At 50.1% G+C, this 27938-nt stretch overlaps 1 protein-coding gene across 5 annotated transcripts in view; it reads left to right on the plus strand.

Annotated features, from left to right (window-relative positions):
• Positions 1-27938, plus strand: part of cbll1 (Cbl proto-oncogene-like 1, E3 ubiquitin protein ligase) — a 68384-nt gene that overhangs the window by 584 nt on the left and 39862 nt on the right. For 2 of the 5 annotated variants that reach the window (XM_069907423.1, XM_069907421.1), the window contains exon 2: positions 7311-7478. In XM_069907423.1, the coding sequence (XP_069763524.1) occupies positions 7311-7478 (168 nt within the window). The other 3 variants (XM_069907424.1, XM_069907425.1, XM_069907426.1) reach the window with 3 other exon arrangements.

Raw genomic sequence — 27938 nt, forward strand, 5'->3', positions numbered from 1 at the left:
AGTCAGTAGTTAAAAGATGGTGCAGGCCCCCTTCTTTTCTCAGAGAAACCCACAGACACGTGTTGCTTGGGAGATGACCCCACTTCCTGGTTGCTCATTGCTGGGCAGGCAGTGACTTCACAACGCGCTGACGTCACCCCCATAGACCAGCGCACCCTAGACAGGAAGTGGGTCGTTCCCTAAAGGCAGCACGAGAGATTCAAATAAAGTCAGTTCCTGGTTGAACCTCGTGTTGTGTGGACGTACATCATTTCAGTATCGCTGCTGTTAGCAGCCGCTACAGTGGTGACCCCGAAGGTTCCAACGTCTTTGGAACCCACCTCGACTCCCCCTCTTCCGCCCCCATGTCCTTCTCTCCCTGTCTTCCCCCACGTCCTTCCCTCACTTCCACCCAGGTCCTTCTCTCCCTCTTCCCCCCACCTCCTCTCCCCATTCCCCCACATCCTTCTCTCTCCCTCTTCCCCCCACGTCCTTCTCCCCACGTCCTACTCCCCCCACCTCCTCTCCCCATTCCCCCACATCCTTCTCTCTCCCTCTTCCCCCCACGTCCTTCTCCCCACGTCCTACTCTCCCCTTCCCTCCCACGTCCTCCACCCTCATCCCCCATGTCCTCTCCCCTTCTCCCACGTCCATCTCTCCCCTCTTCCACCACGAACATCGCTCCCCTCTTCCCCCACATCCTCCTCCCCCCACAACCTCCACTCCCCTCTTCCCCCACATCCTCCTCTCCCCGTCTTTCTCTCCTACCCCCATGTCCTCTACTCTCATCCTCCACGTCCTTCTCTCCCCATTCCCCACATCCTATTCTCCCCTTCTTCCCTCCCACATCCTCCTCTCCTCCCCCATGTCCCCATCTCCCCCACCACGTTCTCCTCTCCCCCACCACATCCCCTCTCCCCTCACCCACACCATGTCCTCCTCTCCACCACATCCTCCTCTCCCCACCACGTCCCCCTCTCTACTCCCACGTCCCCTCTCCCCCCCATATCCCCTCTCCCCCCCATGTCCCCTCTCCCCCCACGTCCCCCTCTCCCCCCCTTGTCCCCCTCTCTTCCCCCCCACGACCCCTCTCCCCCCCACGTCCCCCTCTCGTCCCCCTCTCTTCCCCCCCACGTCCCCCTCTCTTCCCCCCCACGTCCCCCTCTCTTCCCCCCCCACGTCCCCCTCTCCCCCCACGTCCCCCCTCTCCCCCCCACGACCCCCTCTCCCCCCCACGTCCACCTCTCCCCCCCACGTCCCCCTCTCCCCCTCGTCCCCCTCTCTCCCCCCCACGTCCCCCTCTCACCCCCCACGTCCCCCTCTCCCCCCCCTCGTCCCCCTCTCTCCCCCCACGTCCCCCTCTCACCCCCACGTCCCCCTCTCCCCCCCACGTCCCCCTCTCTCCCCCCACGTCCCCCTCTCTCCCCCCCACGTCCCCCTCTCTCCCCCCCCACGTCCCCCTCTCTCCCCCCCCCACGTCCCCTTCTCTCCCCCCCACGCCCCCTTCTCTCCCCCCACGCCCCCTTCTCTCCCCCCCACTCCCCCCTTCTCTCCCCCCAAGCCCCCTTCTCTCCCCCCAAGCCCCCTTCTCTCCCCCCACGCCCCCTTCTCTCCCCCCACGCCCCCTTCTCTCCCCCCCACGCCCCTTCTCTCGCCTCCCCAAGCCCCCTTCTCTCCCCCCCACAGCCCCCTTCTCTCCCCTCCCCCCCCCCACGCCCCCTTCTCTCCCCCACCCCTTCTCTCCCCCCACGCCCTCCCCCCTTCTCTCCCCCCCCCACGCCCCCTTCTCTCCCCCCCACGCCCCCTTCTCTCCCCCCCACGCCCCCTTCTCTCCCCCCTCCGCACGCCCCTTCTCTCCCCTCCACGCCCCCTTCTCTCCCCCCACGCCCCCTTCTCTCCCCCCAAGCCCCCTTCTCTCCCCCCCCACGCCCCCTTCTCTCCCCCCCACGCCCCCTTCTCTCACCCCCCCACGTCCCCCTCTCTCCCCCCACGTCCCCCTCTCTCCCCCCCACGTCCCCCTCTCTCTCTCCCCCCCACGTCCCCCTCTCTCTCCCCCCCCACGTCCCCCTCTCTCCCCCCACGTCCCCCTCTCTCCCCCCCACGTCCCCCTCTCTCCCCCCCCATGTCCCCTTCTCTCTCCCCCCCACGCCCCCTTCTCTCCCCCCCACGCCCCCTTCTCTCCCCCCCACGCCCCCTTCTCTCCCCCCACGCCCCCTTCTCTCCCCCCCACGCCCCCTTCTCTCCCCCTCTTGTCCCCCTCTCTCCCCCCCCAACGTCCCCCTCTCTCCCCCCCACGTCCCCCTCTCCCCCCCACGTCCCCCTCTCCCCCCCTCTCTCCCCCCCACGCCCCCTTCTCTCCCCCCCACGCCCCCTTCTCTCCCCCCCACGCCCCCTTCTCTCCCCCCCACGCCCCCTTCTCTCCCCCCCACGCCCCCTTCTCTCCCCCCCACGCCCCCTTCTCTCCCCCTCTTGTCCCCCTCTCTTCCCCCCCCACGTCCCCCTCTCTCCCCCCCCCACGTCCCCCTCTCTCCCCCCCCACGTCCCCCTCTCCCCCCCACGTCCCCCTCTCCCCCCCTTCTCTCCCCCCCACGCCCCCTTCTCTCCCCCCCACGCCCCCTTCTCTCCCCCCACGCCCCCTTCTCTCCCCCCACGCCCCCTTCTCTCCCCCCCACGCCCCCTTCTCTCCCCCACGCCCCCTTCTCTCCCCCCCACGCCCCCTTCTCTCCCCCCCACGCCCCCTTCTCTCCCCCCCACGCCCCCTTCTCTCCCCCCCACGCCCCCTTCTCTCCCCCCAAGCCCCCTACTCTCCCCCCAAGCCCCCTTCTCTCCCCCCCACGCCCCCTTCTCTCCCCCCCACGCCCCCTTCTCTCCCCCACACGCCCCCTTCTCTCCCCCACGCCCCCTTCTCTCCCCCCCACGCCCCCTTCTCTCCCCCCAAGCCCCCTTCTCTCCCCCCAAGCCCCCTTCTCTCCCCCCCACGCCCCCTTCTCTCCCCCCACGCCCCCTTCTCTCCCCCCCACGCCCCCTTCTCTCCCCCACGCCCCCTTCTCTCCCCCCCACGCCCCCTTCTCTCCCCCCCGCCCCCTTCTCTCCCCCCCACGCCCCCTTCTCTCCCCCCCACGCCCCCTTCTCTCCCCCCCACGCCCCCTTCTCTCCCCCCACGCCCCCTTCTCTCCCCCCAAGCCCCCTTCTCTCCCCCCAAGCCCCCTTCTCTCCCCCCCCACGCCCCCTTCTCTCCCCCTTCTCTCCCCCCTCCACGCCCCCTTCTCTCCCCCCACGCCCCCTTCTCTCCCCCCCACGCCCCCTTCTCTCCCCCCTCCACGCCCCCTCTCCCCTCCACGCCCCCTTCTCTCCCCCCACGCCCCCTTCTCTCCCCCCAAGCCCCCTTCTCTCCCCCCCACGCCCCCTTCTCTCCCCCCTCCACGCCCCCTTCTCTCCCCTCCACGCCCCCTTCTCTCCCCCCCATGCCCCCTTCTCTCCCCCTCTTGTCCCCCTCTCTTCCCCCCCCACGTTCCCCTCTCTCCCCCCCCACATCCCCCTCTCTCCCCCCCCACGTCCCCCCCTCCCCCCCACGTCCCCCTCTCTCCCCCCCCACGTCCCCCTCTCTCCCCCCCCCACGTCCCCCCTCCCCCCCACGTCCCCCTCTCCCCCCTACGTCCCCCTCTCCCCCCTTCTCTCCCCCCCACGCACCCTTCTCTCCCCCCCCCAAGCCCCCTTCTCTCCCCCCTCCACGCCCCCTTTTCTCCCCCCACGCCCCCTTCTCTCCCCCCAAGCCCCCTTCTCTCCCCCCCAAGCCCCCTTCTCTCCCCCCCCACACCCCCTTCTCTCCCCCTTCTCTCCCCCCTCCACGCCCCCTTCTCTCCCCCCACGCCCCCTTCTCTCCCCCCCACGCCCCCTTCTCTCCCCCCTCCACGCCCCCTTCTCTCCCCGCCACGCCCCCTTCTCTCCCCCCCACGCCCCCTTCTCTCCCCCCATGCCCCCTTCTCTCCCCCCCACGCCCCCTTCTCTCCCCCCCACGCCCCCTTCTCTCCCCCCCACGCCCCCTTCTCTCCCCCCCACGCCCCCTTCTCTCCCCCCCACGCCCCCTTCTCTCCCCCCCACGCCCCTTTCTCTCCCCCCCACGCCCCCTTCTCTCCCCCCCACGCCCCCTTCTCTCCCCCTCTTGTCCCCCTCTCTTCCCCCCCCACGTCCCCCTCTCTCCCCCCCCACGTCCCCCTCTCTCCCCCCCCCACGTCCCCCTCTCTCCCCCCCACGTCCCCCTCTCCCCCCCACGTCCCCCTCTCCCCCCTTCTCTCCCCCCACGCCCCCTTCTCTCCCCCCCACGTCCCCCTCTCCCCCCTTCTCTCCCCCCCACGCCCCCTTCTCTCCCCCCCACGCCCCCTTCTCTCCCCCCCACGCCCCCTTCTCTCCCCCCCCACGCCCCCTTCTCTCCCCCCCACGCCCCCTTCTCTCCCCCTTCTCTCCCCCCACGCCCCCTTCTCTCCCCCCACGCCCCCTTCTCTCCCCCCAAGCCCCCTTCTCTCCCCCCCCACGCCCCCTTCTCTCCCCCTTCTCTCCCCCTGCTCTCCCCCCTCCACGCCCCCTTCTCTCCCCCCACGCCCCCTTCTCTCCCCCCTCTACGCCCCCTTCTCTCCCCCCACGCCCCCTTCTCTCCCCCCACGCCCCCTTCTCTCCCCCCTCTACGCCCCCTTCTCTCCCCCCACGCCCCCTTCTCTCCCCCCACGCCCCCTTCTCTCCCCCCCCACGCCCCCTTCTCTCCCCCCCACGACCCCCTTCTCTCCCCCTTCTCTCCCCCCACGCCCCCTTCTCTCCCCCCACGCCCCCTTCTCTCCCCCCAAGCCCCCTTCTCTCCCCCCCCACGCCCCCTTCTCTCCCCCTTCTCTCCCCCTGCTCTCCCCCCTCCACGCCCCCTTCTCTCCCCCCACGCCCCCTTCTCTCCCCCCTCTACGCCCCCTTCTCTCCCCCCACGCCCCCTTCTCTCCCCCCACGCCCCCTTCTCTCCCCCCTCTACGCCCCCTTCTCTCCCCCCACGCCCCCTTCTCTCCCCCCACGCCCCCTTCTCTCCCCCCACGCCCCCTTCTCTCCCCCTTCTCTCCCCCCTCCACGCCCCCTTCTCTCCCCCCACGCCCCCTTCTCTCCCCCCCACGCCCCCTTCTCTCCCCCCTCCACGCCCCCTTCTCTCCCCCCTCCACGCCCCCTTCTCTCCCCCCCACGCCCCCCTCTTCCTTCTGCACCCACTACGTCGCACCCCCACTATCGTTACGCCCTTTCTGCCTCCATATCGGCTTGATCATGATCGCTCCCTTCTACGCCGGCCTGTTGCTAGGTTACTGCTCCCGCCTCCTCTTCCTCCCACAATGCTTCATTCAAGATGGAGGAGGGTGGTGAGTGAGTGAGTGTGGCGCCGCGGCCTGCATTCCCTTTGGGCCGGCGGCCGTACCTGCCTAGGCCCCAGCTCCACCGTTAATCCGCCGGGTCCCGGCACTTCCAACGCCTTTGGCTCCTGAACGCAGCCTGCGCCGATTCTGGCGACTGGCCATCGTCTCCCGGACCCCGTGCACAACGTCAGTGTCCTCAACACAGGCGGCCGCGGGGCACGGTGACGGGCTTCGGCTTATCCTTCCACTCCACCCATCTCCCCATTCCCTCCCCTCCCCCATCTCCCCATCCCCTCCCCTCCCCCATCTCCCCATCCCCTCCCCTATCTCCCCATCCCCTCCCCCATCTCCCCATCCCCTCCCCCATCTCCCCATCCCCTCCCCCATTCCCCCATCCCCTCCTCAAAACCCATCTCCCCTTCCTCTCCACTCCCCCATCCACTCCTCTTCACCCTCCCATCCCCTCCTCCACCCTCCCATCTCCCCATTCCCTCCTCCACCCCATTCCCCATTTCCTCCCCTCCACCCCCTCCACTCCCCCTCCCCTCCACTCCCCCTCCCCTCCACTCCCCCTCCCCTCCACTCCCCCTCCCCCCACTCCCCCTCCCCCCACTCCCCCTCCCCCCACTCCCCTCACCCCACTCCCCTCCCCCCCACTCCCCTTTCCCCCCCTTACCCCCCTCCCCCACTTCTCCTCTCCACTCCCCCTCCCCCCGCTCCTCTCCATCCCCCCGCTCCTCTCCATCCCCCCGCTCCTCTCCATCCCCCCGCTCCTCTCCATCCCCCCGCTCCTCTCCATCCCCCCGCTCCTCTCCATCCCCCCGCTCCTCTCCATCCCCCCGCTCCTCTCCATCCCCCCGCTCCTCTCCATCCCCCCGCTCCTCTCCATCCCCCCGCTCCTCTCCATCCCCCGCTCCTCTCCATCCCCCCGCTCCTCTCCATCCCCCCGCTCCTCTCCATCCCCCCGCTCCTCTCCATCCCCCCGCTCCTCTCCATCCCCCCCGCTCCTCTCCATCCCCCCGCTCCTCTCCATCCCCCCGCTCCTCTCCATCCCCCCGCTCCTCTCCATCCCCCGCTCCTCTCCATCCCCCGCTCCTCTCCATCCCCCCGCTCCTCTCCATCCCCCCGCTCCTCTCCATCCCCCCGCTCCTCTCCATCCCCCCGCTCCTCTCCATCCCCCCGCTCCTCTCCATCCCCCCGCTCCTCTCCATCCCCCCGCTCCTCTCCATCCCCCCGCTCCTCTCCATCCCCCCGCTCCTCTCCATCCCCCCGCTCCTCTCCATCCCCCCGCTCCTCTCCATCCCCCCGCTCCTCTCCATCCCCCCGCTCCTCTCCATCCCCCCGCTCCTCTCCATCCCCCCGCTCCTCTCCATCCCCCCGCCAACCTCTCTGTCCTCTCCTTCCCCCGCCCCTGCTCCCTTTTTCTACCAACCCCCATGCCTTTCTCTTCCTTGTCACCCCCTGGTCTGTCTCGTCTATCTCTCCTGCCATGCCCCGTCTGTCTCTCCCTCGCCCCAATCCCATCTGCACTGCTATGAGCCCTCTACTCATGGCTACTGTCTGAGATTCAGTGTATTATGCCCTCACTGTATCTTTATATATTTGTGATTTCTGTTTCTTTCTTACTGTTCACAAGTGTCTGTTGCTGGAGAATATGTCTTATGAGCCAGGATTACCAGAGCTAGGGCTTTTCTCTTTGGAGCATAGAAGAATGACCTGGGAGAGAGTAGCAAACATCAGAGAGGAGGAAAGTTTATGAGGGATGTCAGGAGTACACTTTTAAAAAATTTTTTACCCAGTGTGTGCCTAGCATGTGTTTCCAGGGTTGGTGTGACTGGTACAAGAGGGAGATTTAAAAGAATTTTAGATAAGTACATGGTTGAAAATAAAATAGAGGGATACGAGGTGCTGAAATGTTCCACGTTTGCTGATTAAGCTTTTCTCTTCTAAAAGATAAAGACCTGCAAGGCACTGACGGTCCTGGATGTCTTGGCAGTGTTGATGTTCGTAGACGTATTCCCATCAAATTAATCTCAAAACAGTCGAACAGAAATCGAGTTGTGACTCGGAGTCAGAGAAATATGAGCAGAAATTCTTCAAAGTCTATTCCTACTGATGAAGGTGACAAAATTATATATTCATTACTTGGATGTTGATGCAAGGTACGGATGTTCCTTAGTGGCCCAGGCAATTATGCTTTGGATGCAGTTATCAATCCAGGCTCAAATTGCATTCAGTTGCACTGGTTTTGCATCCTTTTTTTTTTAATGATTGTTTCTCCTCAGACTAATTTTCATAATTCAAAGCATAAAATAAATTTATTTAATGCGGTCCCATTCTGGAATGTAATTGTTTAGTTTTTTTGTGCTATTGGGACGTTGTGTTTATAGGGCTCTCCATAATGTTTGGGACAAAGACCCTTTATTTGCCCCTGTGCTCCACAGTTTTAAATTTGTAATCAAACATTTCACATGTAATTAAAGTGCACATTCCAGAAATTATCCAAGGTTATTTGTATACCTATTGGTTTGACCATGTAGAAATTATAGCACATTTCAGGGCACCATAATGTTTGGAACATTTGGCTTCGCATGTATATTTAATTTCTTCATTGGTGCAGGTATAAGAGTTAGGCTTGATTCTAAGCTTTTGATCACCTTTGGAGTCTGCAGTTGCCATTTTTCACCCATGAGGACCAGGATTGTGCCAATGAAAGTCGAAGTTATTATGAGGCTGCAAAACAAGAATAAAGCAGTAAGAGACATCACCCAAACCTTAGAGTTACCAAAATCAACAGTTTGGAACATCATTTAGAAGAAGGAGTGCACTGGTGAGCTCAGTAAATCGCAAAAGGACTCGTATTCCAAGGAAAACATCCACTGTTGGTGACAGAGGCATTCTTCTCATAGTGACGAAAAATTCCCAAACGTATGTCCAACAGATCAGAAACACTGTTCAGGAGGCAAGTATGAATGTGTTAATGACTACTGTCCGCAGAAGACTTCATGAAAAGAAATACGGGGCTACACTGCAAAATGCAGCTAGTCACAGAAAGGATGGCCAGATTACAGTGTGCCATGTATTTAAAAGAGACTGCAGAATTCTGGAGAAAGGTCTTGTGGACATACGAGACCAAGATTAACCTGCATCAGAGCAGAGTGTGGAGGTGTAAAGGAACTGCCCAAGATCCACGCCTATCACCTTTGTCATGGTTTGCATCTGTGTAGCCTCTGTATTTCTGTTCATGAAGTCTTCTTTGGACAGTATTCATTGACACATCCACACCTGCCTCCTGAAGAGTGTTTCTGATCTGTTGGGCAGGCATTTGGAGATTTCGTGATGAAGAAATTCTTCTGTCATCAGCAGTGGAGATCTTCCTTGGAAGACCAGTCCCTTTGCAACTGGTCAGCTCACCAGTACGCTCTTTCTTCTTAACGATGTTCCAAACAGTTGATTTTGGTCATCCCAAGGTTTGGATGATGTCTCATTACAAGTTTTTCAGCCTTATAATGGCTTCTGACATTCACTGGCACAACTCTGGTCCTCATGCTGAAAAATGACAACTGCAGGCTCCAAAGGTAATCAAAAGCTTAGAAGCAAGCCTCGTTCTCTTGTACTTGCGCCAATTAAACATTTAAACTCACAAACCACCCGTGAAGCCAAATGTCCCAAACATTATGTTGCCCTGAAATGAGGGTGCTGTAATTTCTACAATCAAATAGTCAAACCAAAAGGTATACAAATAACCTTGGATAATATCTGGAATGGGAAATTTAATTTCATGTGAATTGCTTAATTTCAAATTTAACTGTGGAGCACAGGGGCAAATAAAGGAAAAAAAAGTGTCTTTGTCCCAAACATTATGGAGGGCACTCTATGTGAGGTAACCTGGTTGCCCATGTACCTAAAATTATTTACTGTAAATTAAGTGGATTCAATTGATCTTCAAAGAATAATGGAAACAGGAGCAACAGGCCTAGTCCTATTTCTCACAGGGAGAAGCAAGACTTGCAGATACTTGAATCTCTGAGCAAACAAGGAGAAGCTGAAGGGACTCAGTGGGGCAGCATTGTGAGAAATTGTCAGTGATTGTTTCAGGTCAGAACCCTTTATTGAGACTCAGGAAGGAAATGTAGCGAGTGGAGGGCATTTAAAAGAGCAGGAATCTGCGCAGGAGCAATGAGAGAGAAATTCACAGAGCTCCTGTTGGAGGGAGGGGTTAAAAAACCTCTTTTAAAGTAGGTGTATCTATTTCCCAAGTTTATACAGCGTTTTCTGATTCATTCAATAATGTGTCAGATTCTATAACATGGCTTCTTGTCTCACTAAACCCTACTTCCCTTGATTCATATTGTGCCAGAATGTATGACAGAACATCATGGTCACACTTGCTGTTGAAAATTCCACAGATTCATAACCCTTTTAAGGGTTGGTCTATGTTCCTTTGCGGCTTCAGGCTGGGGATTTGGAGAATGTCCCAGATTTTCTTGTTTCGTCTTTTCAAGTCTTATCTCTCTCAATGATCTGACTCTTCTGAACTCTAGTGGACATTGGCATATTTTACACAGTCCTCACATGTTTACCTTATTCCAGGAATACAATGGGGTAAATACACTGTTGTTTGTTAATGATTTGTATCACACGAGCTGAGTTACAGTGAAAAGCTTAGAGTTACATGCTATTCAGGCATTGAAAAAAGGCCATATTCGAGCACTGGCAACAGAGGAGAACACCCTAGATCTGGTGTACGACGTCCCTGATGTATACAAGACTGTCCTTTGCCCCCACTTTGGATACTCGGATCACATATTCGTCCTGCTAATGCTGGCATACAGACTGCGACTAAGCCAGTTTTCAGAGTGATGAGGATGGGGTAGGAGCACAACAATACCATAGAATGGCGTCGAGACCACGGGCTGCAGCAGTTTCAGGGAGGCTGCCATCTACAAAGATCTGTAAACACAGAAGATTACATGAGCAAGGGACTGGCTACATCAGTAAGTGCATAGTGGATGTCACTGAAATCAAATGCTTCACAACCAGGGCAAACCAGAAATCCTGGTTGGATGCAGAAGTCTGGGCACTTCTCAGAGCTTGTGATGCTGCCTTCAGACAGGAGACAAGATGGCGCTAAGATCAGCCAGGGCTGAACTCTCCCATGCAATCCGGAAGGCAAAGCATGGGTATGAACAGAAGAGCTATTGACAGCTTTATAACACGGATGCTTGTGGCAAGGGATCAAAACTATAACAGACCAGAAGACAAACATGCAAGTCAAAGACAACGATGCTTCCCTTCTGTTCAATGTGAAGAACAGGCTGATCCCGAAGCAAGCTCCGAGTCCCTCTGATGAACATAGCTGCAACCGAGGTGAGGAGAACCCTATCCACAATGAACCCGTGCAAGACAGAGGGACCAGACGATATACCTGGTCAGGGATTGAAGGACTGTGCAGACTGATTGATGGAGGCCCTTGTGGACATCTTCAATATGTCAAACTGCAGTCGTCCATCATCCCCATAGGTTTCAAGATGGCCACCAACATCCCGGTACCAAAGAGAGTGGCAGTAACAGACTTCAAGGACTACCGTCCAGTTCTACTGACTTCCACCATCATGAAATGCTTTGGACATCAAAGTACAGCTCCCAAAGACACTGGACTGATTTCATTTCACCTACAGACAGAACTGTTCCACTGATGATGCAATAACCTTGTCCCTCCACTCCAACCTGTAGAATAGGTAAAAGTGAAGAGAGAGAGAGAGAGAAGGACAGAGCTACTGGAAAGAAGAGATAGAACCAGAAAATTACAGCCGAGAAACAGGCCTGCTCAGTCCTTCTAGTCTGTGCTGAACACTGTTTTGCCTAGTTCCACTGACCTGCACCCACTCCATAGTCCTCCGTACCTCTCCCATCCATGTATCTGTCCAAATTCCTCTTAAATGTTAAAACTGAGCCCACATTCACCTCGTTCCACACTCCCATCACTCTCTGTGTAAAGGAAGTTCCTCCTCATGTTCCCCTAAACTTTTCCCCATTGACTTTTAACACATCTTTGGTTTGTATCTCTCCTACACGTAGTGTCTACATTTACTCTGACTACCCCCCTCATAATTTTAAACACCTCTATCAAATTTTCCCTCATTCTTCAATGCTCCAGGGAATAAAGTTCCAACCTGGTTAACCTTTCCCTGTAACTCGATTCATAGGAAAAGATGGAGGAGGGGCCTAACCAAAACAGGAGAGGCCAATGTTAATGCTCTACGGTTGGAAGATGCCCATATGGAAGATGGGGTGTTGTCCCTTAAATAGGCAAATGGTCACAGTTTGGCAGTACATGAGTCCATGACGGACAATGTCAGCAAGGGAATGTCCATGCTATTGTGGACAGAGTACTCATTGAAATCATGTCCTAGTCAGCATCCAGTCTCTCCAAGGTAGATGAGACCACAAAGGGAGCACCGAATATTCCTCTGTAGCTTCATTTGGAAGGACTGTTTGGGTCCCAAAATGTGGTGAGGGAGGAAGTCTGGGCGCAAGTGAAGCATCTCCTGCAGCAACAGGGATAGGTATGAAAGGGGAAATTGATGGGAAGGGAAAAGTGGGTGAGGGAGTCATGGAGGGAATGGAGAGAGGAGGAGCAGGAAAAATGTGTCTGGTAGTGGGATCACAGTAGGTGACGGAATGGCGATGATATGTTGGATGCTGAGACTGTTTGGTGAGGACAAGGAGAACCCTGCTCTTAGAACATAGAATAGTACTGCACAATAGAGGCCCTTCAGCCCTCAATGTTGTGCTGACCCATAGAACATTACAGCACAGAAAATGGGTCATTCGACCCTCCAGGTCTGGTGACCAATAAAACTAGCTAGTCCCACTGACCTACTCACATTCCATAACCCTCCAGACCACTCCTATCCTTGTATTTATCCAATTTATTTGTTAATTCAAGATTGAATCTGCATTCACTATGTCAGATGGCAGCTCATTCCACACTCCTACCGCTCTCTGAGTGAAGAACTTTCCCATAATGTTCCCCTTATATCTCTCCCCTTTCAACCTAAAGCTATGACCTCCTATATTTATCTCCCAGTCTAAGTGGAAACATCCTATTCACATCTACACTGTCTATACCCCTCATAATCTTATAAACCTCCATTAAGTCTCCCCTCATTTTTCTTGGTTCCAAGGAGTATAGTACTAACCTGTTTAATCTTTCCTGGTAACTCAACTCCCTGAAGAGTCGGCAACATCTTAGTAAATCTTTTCTGCACTCTTTCAATCTTATTGATATTTTTCCTGCTGCTGGGCAACCAGAACTGCACACCAATGTCTTGAATAACTTCAGCATAACATCCCAACTTCTATACTCAATACTTTGATTTATTCTGATTCGCTCTTCCGAAGTGCAACATCTCATCCTCTTTCACCCATGTGTCTGTCTAAGAGTCTCCTAAATGCCCCCAATATTTCATCCTCCACCACCGTTCCTGACAAGGCATTCCAGGCACCCACAGCTCTGTGTTTTTAAAAAAAAACTTACCCCTGATGTCTCCCCACAACTTCCCTCCCTTAACTTTGTACGTGATCTCTAGTGTTTGCTGATCCTGCCCTGAGAAACAGGTGCTGACTGCCCACCCTATCTATGCCTCGCATAATCTTGTAGACCTCAATCAAGTCTCCTCTCATCCTTCTACGTTCCAAAGGGAAAACCTTGGCCTCTTAAAACTTGTTTCCCATTCCAGGCAACATCTTGGTAAATTTCTGCATCCTGTCCACATCTACCACCCTACCCTCATCAATTTTGGAAGGATGACCTTCACTTCACAAAGTCGTGCTGACTATCTTTGAGTAGACTGGACTTCTCCAAATGCTCATAGATCCTATCCTTAAGAATTCTCTCCTTTAGTTTACACACCACTGACATAAGACTCGCCGGTCTACAATTCCCAGGATTCTCCCTATTACGTTTTATTAAGCAAGGGGACTACTTGTACACGCTTGACATATTCAGCCACATCTATCTCTCTTGCAGTCAGTAAGTGCCAGTCAATATTAGGGAAGTTGAAATCACCCATAAGTACACCCCCATATTTCCTGCACCTTTCCAAAATCAGCCTGCTTATTAGTTCCTCAGTGTCCCGAGGGCTATTTGGGGGCATCTAAACGACTCCCAGCACAGTAATAGGTCCATTCTTATTTCTGACTTCCACCTACACCAACCCGGTGGACACTCTCTCTGCAGTGTCGTCCCTTTCTATAGCTATTGTACTATCCCTGACCAGTAATGCTACCTCCGCCCCCCCCCCCCACCTCTTTACCTCCAATTCTATTCCTTTTAAAACACATAAACCCAGGTACCTGCATCAGCCAATCCTGCCCTTCCTCCAGTAAGTCTCTGTAACAGCCACAACATCATAGTTCCATGTACCCTTTATTCCTAGTACTCCTAGCATTGAGATAAACATTCAAACCCTCTAGCTGGCTACCTTTATTTTTTGTCCCCTGCCTGTCCTTCCGCACCAACTCAGAACACATAGCATCATTCTTTTGTCCTACCTTAATTGGTGTACTCACATTCTGATTCCCACCCACCCCCCACCAAACTAGTTTAAACCCTCCCCAACAGCTCTAGCAAACCAGCTCCCAGGATGTTGGTCCCCCTCCAGTTCAGGTGTAGCCTATCCTTTTTGAACAGGTCGGACCTTCCCCAGAAGAGATCCCAATGATGCAGCAATCTGAACCCCTGCCCCGTGCACCAACTCTTAAGCCACACATTCATCTGCATGGGTGTGGAGGGGGCCAGGGCAGAAGTGCGTATAATGGAGGATATGTGGGTGAGGGCCCTGTTGATAGAAGAAGGAGGACATCTTTGATGATCTGGCATGGAAGTCCTCGTACTGGGAGAGACGGAGACTCAAGAATTGAGAGAAGAGAATGAAATCCTTACAGGGAACAAAGTGTGAAGAGGTATAGTCGAGGTAGCTGTGGGAGTTTGGTTGGTTTGTGGAAGATGTCTTTCTTTTTATAATCATATTATTGGTAAACAGTACATGAGGAGGATAGGAGAACATAATCAGAAAGGGAAAAAAACCCACTATATCACAAGAAGTAGGCCATTTTGGCCCATCAAGTCTGCTCTGCAACTCCACCCTGAACTAAACCACTCACATCTAGTTTCAATTTCTGGCCTTTTCCCCCATCTCTTGGTACCCTAACTAATTAGAAACCCATCAATCTCCTTAAACTTCCCCAGTGATTGGTCCTCCACAGCTGTATGTGGCAACAAATCCATGACTCTCTGGCTAAAGAAATTTCTTCTCATCTCTGTTTTAACTGGGTAACTTATAATTCTAAGTCTGTACCCTCGTCCTGGATTTACCCACCAAAGGAAGCATTTTATTCACATCTACTCTGTCCAATCCTTTCACCATTCAAAACGTTTCTATGAGAGCCCCTCTCATTGTTCTATACTCCAATGAATAGAGTCCAAAAGCCATCAAATGTTCCTCATATGTTAGCCCTTGTATTCCAGGAATCATCCTGTTAAATCTTGTTTGTACCCTCTCCAACATCATTACATCCCTTCTAAGGAAAGGGGCCCAAAATGGCACAAAACTCCAAATGAGTCTTATCAGTGCCCCATAGAGCCTTATCAACACTGCTTTACTCTTCCTTTAACCAATCTTTTGAAGAAAGGGGAGAAACTTGTGTGAACTAAAGTTTGTCAGCAGCTTTGGAAATTTTGAAATTTTTTTTTACCCTGTGTTAAAATCTCCTTATTTTGACAGACCATTTTCTTTAGCGGTAGATGCCAGTGAGGGAGTAGCAGGTGCAATTTTATTACAAAAGCATAATGAAATTGACCATCCAATTGCCTGCTTTTCAAAAAAATTCAATGTTCATCAAAGGAACTATTCCGCTATTAAGAAAGAACTGTTGTCTATAATATTTGCTCTGCAGAATTTTGATGTATATCTCGGTACTTCTCATGAACCAATTGTGATTTTACTGACCACAATCCTCTGATGTTTTTGAATAAAATGAGGAATAAAAACAGAAGATTGTTCAACTGGAGTTTAATATATCAAGAATATAATCTGCAAATTAATCATGTCAGAGGTACAAATAATGTGATAGCAGATTGTTTGTCAAGATGTTAAAATTGATCATGTATAGAAATAAATAATCTCAACATTGGGTTACTTTATTATTACATGCTATATATTGTGTATTGTTATCTCTTTAGTGATTTTAAAGACAGTTTAGTTATAACTGAATTTTAACTCGAGTTAAATTTCCTTTGAAGGGGGAAATCGTGACAGAATATAGATATGTTTTTGGGAGATAAATTGGAGGTTTTTTATTGTAGGTCACATATAAAGAATTTAAAAGAGATCTTATTTAAAATACTGGAGCTCTGCTCATGCTAGAGATGTCGGTGCCAACAGCCTTTGCAAAAGCTTTGGAGAGTGTCCAACTAATGGATTGTTGTTTACAAAAAGGTAACAGTTGAAAGAACTTGTTGGAGCTGCAGATTGTCTGGATGGGAACTTGCTGTTCTAAAAGGGTCATGTGGTTTTGCAATCAGTGAGAGAGTCAAATAGGCTTTCTCTCTGAGAGAGAGGCACACACAGAGATCAGTTCTACAGTTTTACAATCAACAGCAGCGATTGGGACAAGAACAGGACAAGCTGGCAAGCTTGTGGAAAAACCCGTTTGGAAGATGGGTTGTGAGTGGTAGTTCAGCCTGGGCAAAGCCCTTGTGGTTCATACAGGAGGAGAGGGCTGGCTGCCTAATGTTTCACTTGAAATAAGAGAAACAAAAAGAAACTCTGTGGTGACCTGAAAGAAAGAGGTTATCATCTGGAGAACTCTGATGGGGCAAGTTTCTTCAGGAAGACACTAACGTGGCTGATTAAAAAAGGAATCAGTTGTTGGTATCCAGCATATAACAAATCTATCTCTCAAAACCGACAAGAGCCTTATGAGTGGTAACCATTTACCTTTCAAGCACTTATAAATGTGAACTTATAAAATGTTAAATTCTATGCCCATTATAAGAATTGCCTGCAACCAGTGAACTTGGAAGAATGAGAAGTGAGATTGGACTGTGAACCAAAGAACCTTTCTGAATGTACACACACATTACACACGTGTGCACTTAGAATTAGGAGGGGGTTAAGTTAGATTATTTAAGTCACTAGCAATGTTAAAGTGTGATTCTGTTTTTCATGTTTAAAGATAATTAAAAGCAACTTTTGTTTAAGTGATCATTTGTCTCGGTGAATATCTATTGCTGCTGGGTTAATGGATCCTCTGGGCTCATAACAACTCATACACTATTCCTCTTGAATTGAATTCTGTTACAAGCCCAGAGGACTCAAAAACCAGCAGCTACAGAAATATACCAAGACAATGGCTACTTAAATAAAAGTAGTTTTATTTTCTTAGTACATAATAATAAGATCAATATTTAACATTACTATTAACTTAACCTAACTTAACCCCTTTCTAATTCTAAGCACACATTGAGCAAAGTTCTTTTTCACTGTCTAATCATTCACTTTTCACTTTGCCAGGTTCACTGATATCAGCCAATCTCCCATACTGTGCACAGAATTAAACATGTATTATCTTCACCAAGCTCTGGTGCTTTAAATTAAGTTATTACCACTCAGGGAGGACTTTATTAGTTTCAGAGAGATATTGGTCAGACAAACACAAACTGATCTCCTTCAAGCAGCTACTGAAATGTCTTGCCAAAGAATTTTTCTCCCCTTGCGGTTTTCTAAAAGATAACCTCTTCTTCTAGTCAGTTTACCACAAAGAGTTCTTTTTCCCCTAATTCAGGAGAAACGCATTAACCAGCCACACCCTCTGCAATTGAACTTGAAACTCAAAACCTGTCTTGAAATGGGGTCTTGCACTGGATCTGCAAACTTGCATTCTTTAACACCAACTGCTGATCAATCTCTCTCTTTTTCCCTCCAAAGAATAAATGTTTTCTGTTTGCAAAACCACATGACTGTTGGCAGCTGTTGTTCTGGCTGTTCTATTCCTGCTGCCAGCGCGCTGCAGCCTCCATATTTACAATGGGGTACTGTGCAGGTGCGGGGTACCTGGTTGATTAGTAGAGAGTATACGGAAGGCTGTGGACGCAAGCTGCAAGCTCTCCCCCTTCCCAGTAATGTAAATACGTTTATCTCGTCCAGCAAAACATTTGTTGTGATTCACTGCATCTACCGACTCTACCCTCATTATTTTAAGCACAATAATGAACATGATGTCAGAAGTGAAGCCTCACAACTGAAGAAGGACCACAGTGAGTAATTCAAACCACATTTGTGAAACCTCAAAATGGCCCGGGTTTTAGACAGCCCGACCCCATGGTGTTTGAAGGAAACATGGCCGAGAACTGGCACATATTCGAACAGGAATATGATATTTTTATAGCAGCAGCACACAGTTATAAGCCTTCAAGTACCAGAGCATTCATCTTGTTAAATTTGGCGGGCACGGAAGCCATTGAAAGGGAGAGGTCCTTTGTCAATGCAGGTGAAGTGCGTGAGGGGAATCTTGTGATCTCTGCAGCCAAAACGAGAGAGGACCCCGAATGCCTTAAACAAAAGTTTAGGGAGATGTGCAACCCTCAGAAGAAAATAACATTAGAGAGACACAAATTCAATAAAAGGGACCAGAACCCTGACGAGTCCATACACTCATACGTGAGCGACCTAAAAATTAAAGCCGAAACCTGCGACTTTGGCACACTTAGTGATGAACTGATTAGAGACCTTGTGTTATGCGGAATCCGTGACGACCTCATGAGAAGGTCACTACTGCGAGAGGGAAACTTTGCAGATGGCCTTTCCAACGTGCCTTACCTATGAGGCTACTGAGGAGAACAGCAGAAAACTAGCTGCTCCACAGCATCCTACCGCAATTATTGACACGGTACAGCCGAACCGGCGAACAGACAGTGGCCAGAGGATCGAAGACGATGCTCAGTTCCTCAGACAGACCGCTCCACACCCAAGATTGGGTGTGGCAACTGCAGGGGAGACAACTTTCCGAAACGGGAGATGTACCAGCATTGTCGAAACTGTGCAGACGAAACCACTATAGCAGGTGTTGTAGGTCCAATCAGCGAGCCTCTGCGTGGACCAGACCCGGGAGGGCAGTCAATCTACTGGAGGCAGGGTACAGAGATGGAGAGGGTGACCCAGATGATGAATACCAGGTCAACAGAGTGTCTGCAGGAACGACGGCCCACATCAGAAGCAATAATGAGGCATTCTTGTCCATGGAGGTAAAATGGCAAAATGGACAAGCTGAAAATAGACACTGGTGCAAAGTTCAACGGCCTGCCAGTGAGAACTTTCCAACAACTAAAAGGCAAGGAACCAATACAACTATGTGCCAAATCAACAAGCTTAGTGGCTTATGGAGGCAGTAAAATCCCTACCACTGGCACTGTACAGTTGCAATGCCGGATACAAGGGAATTCTCATGTGCTTCCTTTCTTTGTAGTGGAGAAGGACGTCAAGCCTCTGCTTGGCCTCACTGCATGCATGGACATAGGACTCGTTTACTTTGGCACCAACATCCATCAACTAAGTCTGGCTGAGGATGATTTTTCATGGGCAGTTTTCTCAGAATATAGGGAACTTTTTACTGACGAGCTGGGAAGGCTCCCAGTGACATATTCCATGCGGCTCAACCCAGAGGTGAGACCCATGGTTCATCCAGCACAATGTATTCCCGTGGCCATGAAAGAAAGGGTTAAAGCCGAGCTGGACAAAATGGAAGAATTGGGTGTCATAACAATGGTTTCGGAACCAACGGAATATCTCTGGTCCATGGTAGCTACCAAAAAGAAGGATAGCAAATTCGCATCTGCATCGATCCACTAGACCTTAACACGGCTCTCAGAAGGCCACATCACCCTATGTGGACGGTAGAGGAAGTGGCCATACAGATGGCTGGCTCAACAATGTTCTCAGATCTAGATGCGAGGCAGATATCACTTGATTATTGTTCGTCCCTGCTGACCACTTTCAGCACAACATTCGACCGGTACAGGTTCCGGAGAATGCCATTTGGTATCAATTCGGCAAGTGAGGTGTTTCAAAGGGCTATGGAGCAAATATTTGCCGGGTATCCTTGTGCTATTATTATTGGCGACATACTGGTGGGTGGCATGAAGAACATGACGAGAATCTGCGAAGGGTGCTCGACCAGGCATGAGAGGTAAATCTGAGGCTCAATCCCGATAAATGCAGGTTCTGCCTCGATCAAGTCACGTACGTGGGCTACGTATTCACCAGTAGGGAACTAAAAGTGGTCCTTTCGAAAACAAAGGCCATCAGCGAGATGCCAGTACCCTCAGACATGGGGTCCCTCTAACGATTTCTGGGTATGGTGAACTATCTGGGAAAGTTCATACCCAATGCCAGTGAATTAACAGCTTCTCTCTTACAGTTTACCCACAAGGACACACAGTGGATTTGACACCAGCAGCAACAGGATGGGTTCGCGACCCTCAAACGGCACATGTTCTGTCCCCCTGTCCTCTCCTGCTTCAACGAGCGCCGACCTGTGCTGCTAACCTGTGATGCTTCGCAGTATGGCCTAGGTGCAGTCTACAATGGAAAACCAGTGGCGTATGCATCCAGATCTCTAATAGACACGGAGACGAGATACGCCCAAATTGAGAAGGAGCTTTTAGCAGTACCGTTTGCCTGTTCGAAATTTAATGACTATACATATGGAAGGCTGATTACTGTCGAAACTGACCATTTGCCCTTGGTAACAATCATCAACAAACCTATCCATGCAACACCAACGAGACTTCAGTGAATGATGCTCCGTCTGCAAAAGTACAGCATCGCTCTGATCCACAGATGTGGCAAAGAGATACACTTTCACAAGCTCCTAGTAAGTATTATCCAACCGCTGAGGAAGAGGACGTATCTCCTCGGCCCGTCTCGATGAGCTACAACAGAACACTGCAGATGTTAGAACTCTGACATTTCAGGCGGTTGGCCAAATAGACAGCGCAGTTTGTCACCTGCCATACAGCCGTTCTTTCCCTATCAGATGAGCTGATCATCGACAAGGAAATCATCATGAAAGGCCAAAGAGCAGTTATCCCTGCTGCACTACAAAAACTGTATGTGGAAATCTTACACCCAGGCATGGATGCAACCAAACGCCGGGCGTGGGACATAGCTTTCTGGTCAGGAATGTCCGACCAGGTAGACGAGGAAGTCCAATTGTGTGTGGTTTGCAACCATACCAGGCCACACCAGCAGAAGAAGCCACTGCAACTGCTCCCAGTGCCCACCTTCCCATAGTCCACAATGGCAATGGATATTTTCAAGTGGCATGAACAGCACTACCTGGTTTGACCGACTCATACTCTAGCTGGTTTGAAATAGACTTATTGCGAACTACCACTTCGGAAGCAGTGATCAAGAACTGAGTCGCCATTTCTCAATACATGGAGCCCCACACGTACTCCTGTGTGACAAAGGTGGCCGGTTCGCTAGTCAGAAGTTCTGTGATTTTGCCTCATGGGATTTCAAGCACATTGCTAGCAGCCCGGAATATCCTCAGTCCAATGGACTTGCCGAAAGAGCTGTAAGAAGCACCAAGCAACTCATGGAGTGCTGTTACAGAGACAAAGCAGATACCTTCCTCAGTTCGCTGAACCTGAGAAGTGTCCCTTGGGCTCACCGGTGCAATGTTTGATGTCCTTCCAGACCAGGACGACTTGTCCGGTAGCTAAGAAGCTCCTGGAGCCTCACATCAAGGACCCTCAGGACATTAACGCTCAGCTAATATGCAAATGCCTTACACAGAAAAAAATGTTACGATAGGTCAGCCAGGCCACTTTGTTGAAGAACAGGTGGTTCGACTCCAGAAGGGTATGACCGCTAAGGCGTGCAACAGAGTTGCCACGAGCCAAGGTCATACCTCATCAAGTCGGGGGGAAAAACAAACCGGAGGAATAGAAAGCACATTCTCCCAGTCGAAGAACCAATATTTTTGGATGAATATAGAGACCCAGAGGACCCAGAAATAATAGGGAGCCCCGTCTCTGTTCCAGAGGAAGTCATGAGCGACACAGACAACATCCCAACAATCGCAAACGAGGGTGATTTTCCGGTGGAGCTGTCTCAAGTCTCAACTTCCAAAGAAGGATTCTATAAGATGCGGGTGGGGTGATAGCAGGAGTGAGCCAGGCATGTTCATCTTTTGTTTAGTTGCTGTTAGTTTGATATATGTAGATGTGGAATACAATATGTATGGGGGCCAGCTCAAGAAAGGGGATATAGGCAGCAGTTGTTTTGACTGTTCTATTCCTGCTGCAATCACACTGCAGCCTCTGTATTTACAGTGGTGTACTGCGCATGTGTGAGGTACCTGGTTGGTTAGTAGGGAGTATACGGAAGGCTGTGGATGCAAACTGCAAGCTCTCCCCCCCCCACCCCCCCTTCCCAGTAATGTAAATACATTTACCTTGTCCAGCAAAACATTTGTTGTGGTTCACTGCATCTACCGACTCTACTCATTATTTTAAGCACAAGAATATACGATGACCCCTCTTGGAACAGCAACCTTCAACCAGCAATTTAAACTTCTGGCGCCAGTCTTAATAGGAAAAGACTTTCAGTTCTTGAGCATGGACACTGTACAAACATGATAATTCATTAACACCTATTTGTAAAACTCTCACAAGTACTCCCCTGTTGTCTCACCAAAGCCAATTGGAGACATGAAGTCTATCTCTGCATGGCACTTGAGATGTTGATCTGTGAAATGTGATCTAACTAAACCTCACAACCTTACCCCTTTTAAGATGTATTTTATCTAATTTTATTAACCCATTCCGTAACAATGCCAACATAGCATTTGCTTTCTTTACTGCCGATCCAACCTGGTGGTTAACCTTTTTTTAATAATTTTTTATTTTTCATACTGTGAACCATATCAACCAAAATATATACAAACATTTCTCATTAAATAAACGCAGTGGCATTTTCTCCCTTCCCCCCCCCCCCACCCTCCCTTCCCACCCCCCTCCAAAACCAATAAATATTCAACATATATACAATACAATAAAACCATTAAACAATGTCATCACACAATGAAAAATAAACAAGAAAAATGTGTCATCTACTTTTATACACTGGATCAAGTTGTTTTGTTTTCTGTGGTTAACCTTTAGGTTATCCTGCATGAGGACTCCCAAGTCCCTTTGCACTTTCGAATTTTCTCCCCATTGAAATAATAAGCTGCCTGTTAATTTCCTTTTCCAAAATGTACAACCGTACATTTCTGAAAATTGTATCTCATCTGCCATTTCTTTGCCCTCTCTCCCAAACTGCCCAAGTCTCCCTGCAACCTTTCGGTCTCTTCATCACTTTCTACTCCACCACCTATCTTGGTGTCATCTGCAAACTTGGTCACAAAACAATTCAATCCATAATCCAAATCATCATTATATATTGTAAAAAGAAGCAGCCCCAACACTGACCCCTGCAGAACACCACTAGAACAGGACCCCTTTTTTTCTATCCTTTGCTTTCTGCCCATCAGCCAATGATTCTCCCAATCTAATATCTTTCCTGTAATTCCATGGACTCTCAACTTATTGAGCAGCTTCTTATGTGGCACCTTATGAAGGCCTTTTGAAAATCCAAATACACAACATTCACAGCCTCCCTTGTCAACCCTACTTGAGATTTCCTTAAAAAATTCCAATAGAATATGACATCATATGATATAACATATTGCATTACACCACAATTAACATATGTTCTCATCTCCTAAAACTGAAATCTTCAAAAAAATTTTAAAAATATATAAAACCCCACCTAATCTAGGAAAAAAAAACAAAAAAAGGAGAAAGACTGGGCAGCCTATCCTGAGAATTTATTAATAAAAATTAATCATCTGGTCTTCACCAACTAAGAGAAAAGAAATAAAATTAAAAATAGCCCAGAAGGGAAAATAATTATACTAACTAAGTCACGTGGAAATCATTTATAAAAGGTTGCCGTCTCTTCAAATTTAACAGAAGTATCAAATGTACGACTCCTAACTCTCTAAGCTTCAGCATGACATATTTGAGAGAGCCATTGAGTCAAAGTAGGTGGATTAGAATCTTTCCATTTAATTAAGATTGCTCTTCTAGCCAACAATGTAGAAAAGGCTCCAACCCAATATGTGGAAGTGGGAACGTCCTACTTCTGGAACTATAATTCCAAAAAGAGCAGTTAATGGGTTAGGTTGCAAACTGATAACCAGTATAGCTGACAAAGTCTTAAAAATACCTATCCAATACCTCTCCAACATAGAGCATAACCAAAACATGCGAGTTAAAGAAGCCACTTCTGATTTACATCACAAATAGGACTAACATTAGAAAATATACGGGCCAATTTGTCTTTTGACATACAAGTCCAATGTACCACTTTAAACTGAATTAAAGAATGACAAGCACATATTGAAGAGGTATTAACCAATCCAAAAATTTTCTCCCATAATTTTGTCATTAGAATTTGATTATAATATAAATTTTACCTATTAAATCCTTATCAGAAGGGTTCAAATGAAAAAAAAAATCAACTAAATCCAGTTGGTACGATGTTGGAAAGTTAAGCAGTAAAGTAATTTGGAAGTATATTTATTAGTTAATTGTTCAAAAGACATTAAACTACTATCTATAAACAAATCTGAAAAAGAAATGATTTCTTTAACTTTCCTTAAAGAAAAGGCTTGATCAATTCTAGGTTGAAAAAAATAATTAAGAGAAATAATGCTAGATTAAAAAAAGTTTTTCAAGTCAAAAGAACTTTGAAAATTGAAACCAAATCCATCATGTATGTTTAAGTTGAAGGCATATCTACTAATCTTAGAAAGTGTAAAAGAAAGAGCTGCTCCCAAGTAAAGAGGCTACTGAATACCTCCACATGGAATTCAATTCAAATCTAGCCAATAAGGGTGTTTAAATTTATCAGAATAGTAGATCAAGAAAATAATATAATGAATGTTAACTGCCCAATAATAGAGTCTATAATAAGGCCATATTATAGCGGACCGCACCTCGGGCTGACACAAGAAATGACAGTCGAGCGCAGCCACCGGCAAAACATTGTGCAGGCTGAAACGTCCGTTTCCATAGGCTGCTGGCAGAGCAGTGAAAGTAGCCAATCACTGCCAGTGGATTGCAAGGGGCCCAATCAGATCCAAGGTAACCAATTGGTAGCTGGCCCACTCAAGCCATGCCCTAGTGGTGACATGGCTGAGCTGACTCTAAAAGGTGGAGCTGCCACTGAATAAACTCTGTATCAAATACACCCTACTGGTGTGTGGTCTTTCTTATGCAGATTCAAGCTACAGCCTTAGGACTATAACCAAGAGCTAGAACCTAGCTGGAGCCGTAGTGACAGTGGTGACCCCTAGCTGGTCCGAAGATGGAAGAGCAACCTGCGATCAACGCCGTAGCATTGAAGCTGCCCAGCTTCTGGATGTCACAACCACGGATGTAGTTCCAGCAAGCTAAGCCACAGTTTGGCATTCAACAGATCTCCACCGACGACATGCGCTACTACCACGTGGTCAGCGCCCTTGATCAGGACACTGCAGCCTTCTTCCAGCAGCCCCTGGAACAAGGAAGGTATGTGGCCATCAAAGAGCTGTTAACCCGCCCTATTGGGCTCTCAAAGAGTGAGTGACTGTTGCATGTTGACGGTTTGGGGGACAGAGCCCCTTCTGCTCTCATGAGCAACATGCTCGCTTTCAACGATGGCCACACCTCCTGCCCTCTGTTCCAGCAGATCTTCCTGAGGACATCCGGCTGCTCATCACGGAGGAAGACTTTGATGACCCCAGGAAGGTGGCTGCCTAAGCTATGGGCAGTGAAGGGGGACACCTGCGCATTGCTGAAACTGGTGACAGGACTTTCGTTCTTTCCCCATGCCATCGACGATGAAGGGACTACAAGAGTTTGCAGGTAGGGTCAACTTTTAGTGCAGCTTCATACCTGCAGCCGCCCGCATCATGAGCTCACTTTCCCCTCAATAAAAACATACAATGGATCCAGGAGGCACCAAAAATGCCCTACCCTCCTCGTGCACCCACGGACAGATGCCCCGATCACCCTCACAAGAGACACCTCCAGCACAGTGGTCGGGGATGTAGTTGAGCAACTGTTGAATGGACAATGGCAACTGCTGGCCTTTTTCAGTAAACACCTCAGGTAACTAGAGCTCGAGTACAGTGCCTTTGATAGAGAACAGTTAGTCTTATACCTGGCAATTCAGCACTTTTGTTACTTCCTGAAGGGCAGGAAGTTCAAAATTTACATGGACCACAAACTTGTGGTCAGCGGCACCTGTCCTACATTTCTGAATTTACAGCGGACACTGAATATATAGCCAGCAAATCCAATGTGGTGGCCGATGCCCTATCCCGTCCAGCTATCTTGGCAGCACACTACCCCTGGCTGATGCGCAGCAAGCAGACCCTGCATTCTGGCGTACTGGACAGCGCTCACCAGCTTACAACTGGAGGACATCCAGATCGCCCCCGGCAATCACACGCTGCTCTGCAACACCTCAACGGGTAAACCTCGCCCTGTCATTCCAGCTGCATGGAAGAGGCGGGTTTCCGACGGTCCACAACTTGGCTCACCCCGCCATCAGAACTACAGTCAAAATGGTGGTGAACAGGAATGTCTGGTATGGCCTCCGCAAAGAGGTCGCCCTGTGGGCCAGGACTTGTACTCAGTGCCTGTCATCCAAAATCCAGACTTGTATCAAAGCTCCACCACAGACATTCAAGCCAGCACGTCACCCTTTCAGCCACGTGCACATTGACTTTGTGGGGCCCCTACACATATCCAGAGGTACATGTTCCCTTTACACAATGGTTGGCCAGAGGCGGTGCCGCTATCAGAGGCTTCCACAGAAGTATGGGCACGGGCTTTACTCAACACTTGGTTAGCGTGTTTTGGGGTTCCCAAACACCTTACGTCGGACAGGCGGGCCAAATTCACTTCCAGTCTGTGGACCACCTTAGCCCACGCCCTGGGGACCCAACTCCACCACACCACAGCGTATCACCCACAAACCAACGAGTTGGTGGAGAGATTCCACAGACACCTTAATGGCACGGCTTAACAGACCTAATTGGGTCGACGAACTCTCTTGGGGTCCTGTTAGGCATCCACACTGCACCCAAGGAGGACCTCAAGGCACCCTCTGTCTAGTTAGTCTACGGCACACCCCTAGTTATACCAGGTGAATTCATGATAACTTCTGAGGACTTGGGGGACCCCTGACGACCACATTGTCCCGACTATGCAAGCCCCTCGGCACCCTGGCCTTATGTCCCAAGGAACATTACTGACTGTAAATATGTGTTTGTTCGGCACGGGGTTCACCACCACCTCTACAGTGGCCTTGTGAGGGGCCATACTGTGTCCTCAGACAGAACGGCTCCACTTGTGTTTTGGACATTGACGGCAGGAAAAAGACTTTCACACTTGACCGATTGAAGCTGGTCTATTTGGACTTTGACTATCCCATCACTCACCCAACCCCATGGCGCAGGGGTCGGCCTCCTAAAGGGAGGGGGGTCATGTAGCAGCCCATGTCTCGGGCAGGCACACAAAATGGCTGTCAAACGCAGCGACTGGTAAAGCATCATGCGGGCTGAAATGCCCCTTTCCATAGTCTGCCAGCAGAGCGCTGAAACTGCCCAATCACTGCTGGTGGATCGCAGGGGGCCCAATTGAGTCCTGGGATCCGAGGTAACCAATTGGCAGCCGGCCCACTCAAGCCACACCTCGGTGGTGACACAGCCGAGCTGACTATAAAAGGCAGAGCTGCCACTGAATAAACTCAGTGTCGGATACACTCTACTGGTGTGTGTGTCTTTCTTCTCCTTAGGGCTATAACCAAGAGCTAGAAACTAGCTGGAGCTGCAGTGATCTCGCTACAATACCAACATCTTTCTATAATTTCTGCAGATGGAATTTACTCAATCTGGCATTCTTTTTATTTCAAATATAGGAAGATATTTTAGTCAATATTATCAAAATAGGATTTTTGGAATAAAAACTGGAAATAAATACAAAAAAATTAGGTAAGATTATCATTTTAATAGCATTAATATGACCAATTAAAGATAAAGCTAATGGCAACCATTTATCAAGTGATTGTTTCAGGTAATCTATCAAAGGAAGAAAGTTAAATTTATATGGATCTTTAACCCCAAGGTAGATAAAATGGTCTTTAACCACTCTAAAAGGTTTATGATTATGTACATACATTTTTTTGGGAATAATTCACTCTTATAAAGATTGGATTTATATCCAGAGAAACTACCAAATTGCAAAAGCAAAGACTACATTGGAGGAATGGATTTCTCCAAAATATATACTAAAAGATTATCTGCTTATAAAGAGACTTTGTAAATTCCATCTCCTCCATTAATTCGCCGAATTTCACTGGAATTCCAAAGTGCTATTGCTGAGGGTTCCAAAGCTAAATTAAATAGTAAAGG

This window comes from Narcine bancroftii, chromosome 13 (assembly GCF_036971445.1).
Source record: "Narcine bancroftii isolate sNarBan1 chromosome 13, sNarBan1.hap1, whole genome shotgun sequence".
NCBI classification, from domain to species: domain Eukaryota; kingdom Metazoa; phylum Chordata; class Chondrichthyes; order Torpediniformes; family Narcinidae; genus Narcine; species Narcine bancroftii.